The sequence below is a fragment of the Limulus polyphemus genome, unplaced genomic scaffold, assembly GCF_000517525.1.
Source record: "Limulus polyphemus unplaced genomic scaffold, Limulus_polyphemus-2.1.2 Scaffold369, whole genome shotgun sequence".
NCBI lineage: Eukaryota > Metazoa > Arthropoda > Merostomata > Xiphosura > Limulidae > Limulus > Limulus polyphemus.
Genome location: NW_013665979.1, coordinates 309326 through 316726, shown reverse-complemented (window position 1 = coordinate 316726; position 7401 = coordinate 309326). Strand labels below are relative to the sequence as shown.

Genomic DNA, 7401 nt, shown 5'->3' with positions numbered 1-7401 from the left:
TGTATACCATGTTTTAAGTATATACATAGCGAGTTCTTAAATCCTATACAAAACACTTGTTTTAAATATTACCTCTCTTATATAAGTAGTATGTTCGTTTTACAACGTCATTATTTGTTTACAATCACGAAATAGATATTCCAGTTCTGTACATTAGTTTTGTGTACATTTTATCTACATCTTCTTTAGATAGTTAAATACTGTATACGCTTATAACCAAAACAAGAAAACGAATAGCAAGGAAAATGGTAGAAAATACTTCCAGTATCCTCAAATATATACAAAGACTGAAAAAAATGCACTATTTAAGAAGTGAGCGAAAATATCGATCAGTGTTAACATGGTGGGTTTAATACGTCACATTATATATTATTTATATTTTAAGAAGTCTGTGATAAATGTGTACACTGTAGTTGTAATGATGCTTATTCGAGTGGGGGACTTGAAAACGAGCTTTTAAATATTAGTTATCGATATTATGCTTTGGCGATTACTAGATACGAAAAGATAAGAACGCAACATAATGACTTGTTATTCTAACTTTCTGACACATTTTACGGTTGGCGTTAAATAATTGTAGTTCTCGACCTCATTGGTTTATTACTAATTTTATAATAAATTAAACCGTATTTTATTTACTTGTATATGTAAGGATTAAACCATAAAAGTACGATAAAGAAAAATCAGTATTTCTTTATTTTGAAATATATGTATGTATGTAGTAAATACGTCCCTCTCATAGTGTAGATTATAATAGTTCTAAGATGATTTGTTTACCTTAGAGGATTTGAGTAACGTACCTAATGTTAATTAAGTCATTTCTCACCTCCGACTTCTAAAAACATCTTATTATTATATCAACTGTAGTAAACATATTATAGTACTGTATGTAAAAGTTATTAACCATGATAAAATTGCTCACTAATTTATTTACAGAAAGCCATGTGCTATGTTTATTAAAGTGATCAAATATGAACATATTATTTGTGAGAAGCATAAATTATAACCAAACATAAAATTAGTTTATTTCATTTATTGGTATAAAAACTATTTCTAGAGCTTTTTAATAAAATCACTGAGCCGAATGATTTCATGAATTCGTTTTTTTTTACTCGGACACATGACATTGCTTTTCAAGAGGCTTGACTCGGGCATTTCTATTGAGCAAATTGTTTTCTGAATCTAAATGGAACCGGAGAACAAAGAATTCGAAGCAAGGACAGTTCTCAGATGGCTTAGATGAAAACACTTTTTTTTCAAATGAAAAACACGCAATAAAGTATAAATATGTACATAATGGACACTTTTAGCCACAAGAATTTATTCTGCTTGTTACTATGAATCTCAAAGTGAGAGTGAAGAAATACTTGTTTGGTGTTGCTCCATAATGCCTTAAATGTACTGATAAAAGATACATTTCTTTCATGAATTCACTTTGACGTCAAGTATCTCAGTCATCCAGTTTTAAAGCTACATTGGAATGAATTATATAGTTAAAACTATTTGTGGTTATAGAATAAGTAAAAAGGATACCCAGAACGATTTGAATTCCCGTCTCTGTTTCAACAGCAGTTCCAATAATCCAGCTATTTGGTCTATAATATCTCTATCTTCAATTTTCACTTCATTTATTTTGTCTTAATCAAAATGTTACATTATTAAGCGTATAAACGTTTTACATATGCAGAGAGGAGGACATATTATAAGCACAGACGCCACATTATTGATATTTTATAGATCAAATTACTTTCCCAGGCGAGAAAGGAATTACTAATTTTTGGCATCTTACTTCATTTAGTTTCTAGTTATTTAAAACCTGTTCGTTCTATATTGCTAATGTCAACCTCGAGTAAAACCTGTTTATTCTCTATTGCTGAATGTCAACCTCGAGTAAAACCTGTTTATTCTCTATTGCTGAATGTCAACCTCGAGTAAAACCTGTTTATTCTCTATTGCTGAATGTCAACCTCGAGTTAAACCTGTTCATTCTCTATTGTCGAATGTCAAACTCGAGTAAAACCTGTATTTCTCTATTGTTGAATGTGAAACTCGAGTAAAACATGTTCATTCTCTATTGTCGAATCTCAATCTCGAGTAAAACCTGTTCATTCTCTATTGTCGAATGTCAGTCTCGAGTAAAACCTGTAATTTCTCTATTGTTCAATGTCAATCTCGAGTAAAACCTGTTCATTCTCTATTGTCGAATTTTAATCTCGAGTAAAACCTGTAATTTCTCTATTGTCGAATGTCAATCTCGAGTAAAACCTGTTCATTCTCTATTGGTCAATGTCAATCTCGAGTAAAACCTGTTCATTCTCTATTGTCGAATGTCGAATCATCTTTGTGTTTATAATACTTGAATCTTTAACTGCGACCTTTATAACTTAGCAATTCTTCTAATGTACGGTTTATTTTTAGATGCACTCAGAAACACATGTAATGTGGTATAATAACTTATATCTCGCTTATTACATGTCATATCACCATCACATATCAAGGTATCATAATCATCTGTAAAAATAAATTAGGCAATTATCTCAGATTATAAGAAGGATCAAGTAACAATTATTCTTGCATTTATTTCAGAACATTTGTAATTAATATACAATGTTTATGTTGTTTTTTTTTCAATAACTGTATAATGGCTGATTTTACTGCATACCTATTTCACAGACAATTTACTTAATATCACACTTCTCAAGGCTAAAATAAAGGTTGTGCCCACGGCAGTGATCTGAAGGAGAAGATATATGTATCCATTAGACTGAAATGATTAATTGGGGAAATTAAGCTTTGATTTGTTACATTTTACATAATAATGTTTCTGTTGGATTACTCTTTGGAACGTCTGTATTGTCTAATTCACTCTGGTATATATGTAAATATTTACGTGAACATATTGTTTCATTCATATAGTAGTATTTTACTGAAACAATTTTGTATTCTATTTCATATTTATTATAATTACAGAAACAGTATATGCCTTGAGACAAGTAAATAAAAACACGTCGAAAAGATGTTAGACTAAGGGTTACCAAAGAATTAAATGTCATGAAAAAAAGGAACACTATAGTAATGTACAGTGCCTTGGAAAAGTATTCACCTCCTCCCCCTTCCTGTAAAGTTTCCATATTTTGTTGCCGTCTGAGCTTGCCATCATGAAACTTTCAAATGGGACTTTATATTTAGAATCTACACAATCAGCTTCAAACTGAGAAAGCTAAAAACGCTGATATTATATAAGTAAGTTAGATTTTAAAGGAAAATTAGAATATTCCCAATTGCATTGCTACAGCAACCCTAAATCAGTTCAGGTGCAAAAGATTAGCCTGAACGGTCATAAAATTAGTATAATGGTCCCTGTCTGTGTGTGTACTCAAAAGGGTTTTACTTTACTTCAGAGTAAATGCAAAACACAACTCACATAGTGATACGGCAAACCAACCATGAAAACCAAGGAACTTTCCAAACAAGGCAGGGATAAAGTGGTAGATAAGCACAGATCAGGAGAAGGTTACATGAAAATTTCAAAGTCAGTGATTATCCCTTTGTGTACGGTGAATTTTATCATTAAGAAGTTGAATGTGTTTCATACCACCCAGTCACCATCTAGATCAGGCCACCTTTTCAAACTAAGCAGCCAAGCAAACAGAAACTGGTTATAGATGTCACTGTAAAGTCAACAGTGACTTTAAAAGATGTGCAAAGTTCCATGTCTGAGATGAGAGTCAGTGTTCATACACTGACAATATCTCGGTCCCTACACAAAGCTAGCCTATATGAGAGAATGGCAAGAAAGAAGCCATTACTGGAAAAGAATTATCTTAAATCTCGTAGAAGTTTGTGACAAAGCATATAAATGATACTTCAGACATGCGGCAGAAGGTTTTGTGGTAGAGGAGACAAGAATTGAGATTTTTGGTCTAAATTCAAAGCGTTATTTCTGGCGCAAACCCAACACAGCACATCACCAGTCAACACCACCCGAATTTTCAAGCATGGGGGTGGCAGCATCAAGTTATGGGGATGCTTCTCATCAGCAGGGATGGGGAAGTTTGTCAGGATTGAGGGGAAGATGTGCAAAGTACAAGCGACTCCTAGAGGAAAACTTGCTTGAGTCAGCCACGAATCTAAAACTGGGTCGAAAATTCACATTTGAGCAGGACAATGACCCGAAGCACAATGCCAAAGTCACACTGGAGTGGTTTCAAAAAAAGAAAGCGAATGTTCTGAGTAGCCCAGTCAAAATCTTTACTTGAATCTAATAGAAAATTTGTGTAGAAACTTGAAGATTGCAGTCCATCATTGATCCCCAACAAACTTGTCAGAGTTGGAGTAATTTTGCCAGGAAGAATAGGCAAAAATCATACCATCCCATTGTGCAAAGCTGGTAGAGACCTCTCCAAAAAGACTCAGAGCAGTAATTGCTGCCAAAGGTGCTTCCACCAAGTACTGACATTTTGGGCTGAATACTTATGCAATCAACAAATTTCAATTTATATATTTTCTTTGCAGGTTTTGCTAACGTTCAACCTCCTTCACACATAACAGTGTTAAGTTTGATCATTAAAGTTCTGAATAAAAATAAGTTCATTAAAAAACAATTGTTTACATTGTTTGTATTTAATCAAAGTGTGACATTATTGGTAGGGGTGAATACCTTTACAATTGTTTACATTGTTTGTATTTAATCAAAGTGTGACATTATTGGTAGGGGTGAATACCTTTACAATTGTTTACTTTGTTTGTATTTAACCAAAATGTGAAATTATTGGTAGGGGTGAATACTTTTACATTTGTTTACATTGCTTGTATTTAATCAAAATGTGACATTATTGGTATGGGTGAATACTTTTACAAGGTACTGTATGTCTTCAAACAAGGATTAGTCTAATAATGTACGTCATGAAACAAGGAATGTTCAACTACGGTATTTCATGAAATAAGGATTCCTAGTAATGTATGTCTTGAAACAATTCGTACACTGCTGACTAATCTTATTTTTATCTTTCACATTTGTTCGTCCTTTATGGCCTAACTCTGCTGATTGCTGTTTCATATCTTGTCCCCGAACATGCTCGCCCTTTCAACCATGAGGGCGTTATAACGTGACAGTCAATTCCCTTTTCCATTGGTAAAGAGTATCTTAAAAGTTGGCGGTGGGTTTTATTGACTAGCTGGTTTACATCTATTCTATCAGTTCTAAATTAGGGACGACTTACGCAGAGTAACCCTCGAGTAACGTTGCGTGAAATTCAACAAACAAACAAACCACTCTTTATGTGCAACGTTTATATATATATATCTATCATTAACCTCACGTTAAAGACCTCAGACATAAAAGAGTGAAAACCAACACGAAATATATATATATATAAACGTTTTCATGATTTGTTCACACATCCACATCTCAGTTAACCCTTCACATATTATTTCACAATTTACATAACCGAATATAATTAGACAAATTGTAAAAAAAAAACTATTTTCAACTCCACCAGATGCTTCTTAAAATGTCTTTCAAGCTGGCCTTATGTAGAATTCACTAACATATCAAGTGACTGCTAAAACACAGCTTTTCGATAATCTATAGCTTACCATTGTTTCAGGGTTAATGGAACCAATACTTCTGATGTATATTTGACATGACACAACCGTCGGGATACCTGGTGTAAAGAAAATATAACATATACTTATATCCACGTTCTAAATAATGTATACATAAGGATAGTAGAACAAATATCTTATTTTATGAGACGTCAGAACTGGTTTCATTCATTTTAGTTCTTATAATAACGTACATCTCTATTAAATGAAGTACCATTATGGCAAACTATAAAAGTCACTAATATTAGAAATAATACTGAAATGATGATCTAGTTTTTAGCCGAATATAATAATGAAATTAAATGCTCGATTCAAAGGGAAAAACTGTTATTTTAGCACAACTTGCAACCATCAGTGGTAATAATATTCGTGAATCTTCTGAGATAATCAAATGTAAAAACAATAACTTTATAGTATTAAGTAAGGATTAGAGAGAAATGTTGTTAATAGGTGGCGTGAATACTTGAAGCTAAATTATGTGTAAATTTGATCGTGTGATTTTTGAAACTATTTGTTTGTTATGAATTTCGCGCAAAGCTACACGAGGGCTATCTGAGCTAGCCGTCCAGAATTTAGAAGTGTAAGACTAGAGGGGAAGGCAGCTAGTCATCACCACCCACCGCCAATTCTTGGGCTACCAACGAATAGTGGGATTGACCATCACATTATAACGCCCCCACGGCTGAAAGGGCGAGCATGTTTGGTGTGACGGGGATTGAAACCCCCGACCCGCAGATTGCGAGCCGAGCGCCCTAACCACCTGGCCATACCGTATGGGCCTTTTGAAATTGTATATAGGTCTTAACTCTAACAAAATATTGCACTCCTGATAATGACGCAGTAAGACGTCGTAACGTGTAGAGTGTATAAGACTAATCCTAGGCTCACAGTATTTTAACTTTATAGCAGTAACAATTTGTTATTGTAATTTGAGACTGGAGACATTCGTTTTAAATTTATTGCATACTAATAAACGTTGACTGTATTTGTTTAATACATCTGTGTGACATCTTTCCAAGTTTTAAAAACGTGGAATTTAGAAAGAATCCCCCATTTCTGTTACTTAATGCCTCACCTTCTTTGCGGTAGTTTCTACATTAGATACAACAAAATTTTCCTCCTCTTTCCCTGAAGTCCCCGATGGGACAGAATGGACAGAAGTAAGTCTATGGACGTACAACGCTAAAGTCCGAGGTTCGACTCCCCACGGTGGCCACAGAAGATAGCCCAATGTGGCTTTGCTCTAAAAACAAACCCCCTCCAATCTAAAAAAATGATAAGAAAAAGAAAAACAACATACGTACCAAGATAACTGGTGGGTAAAGCTCGTCTGTCATAATCTCTTAGCAGTTCGTCCAGCATGTCTAAGTCATTTATTGTTCCCTGGGTGGATCTTCTGTGACTAGGCCTATATGGGGAAATATGAATAATGCAGCTTAAAACATTTAAAATTCCTTATATTTAAATAAAAATATTTTCTACGTCAGCTAAAGAAGTGAGTACCACCAGCTTAATCTGGATTTTACATTTAAGTTTATGGTTGTTATCGCTAGATTAGAACTTAGCTTATGGAACACATGGTTTTTATGATACATTTTAGTTGGAATTGGGTCGGAACGAACCGGAACGCCGGGTTGTGAGTGAAAATGTTACCCCGACCGCGTTATGTTTCAGATAGTTTTTGTGCTAAGTAGAAGGATAATCTGTTAAAGAGAATTGGGTGATGCACATTTAAGGTTTTTTTTTTGTTCGTGTAAAAACTAGTTGATTTTCGAAAAAGAAAGCGTATGTATG

The 7401-nt window shown here is 33.8% G+C and overlaps 1 protein-coding gene across 2 annotated transcripts in view; it reads right to left on the bottom strand.

Moving 5' to 3' along the window:
- LOC106457749 (glycine receptor subunit alpha-2-like) overlaps nt 1-7401 on the bottom strand; it is a 93140-nt gene that overhangs the window by 48957 nt on the left and 36782 nt on the right. For both annotated transcript variants that reach the window (XM_022383770.1, XM_022383772.1), the window contains 2 exons: nt 6912-7015; nt 5599-5666 (listed from right to left, as the gene is read on the bottom strand). In XM_022383770.1, coding sequence (XP_022239478.1) covers nt 5599-5666; nt 6912-7015 — 172 coding nt within the window. The remainder of the gene's footprint in view (nt 1-5598; nt 5667-6911; nt 7016-7401) is intronic.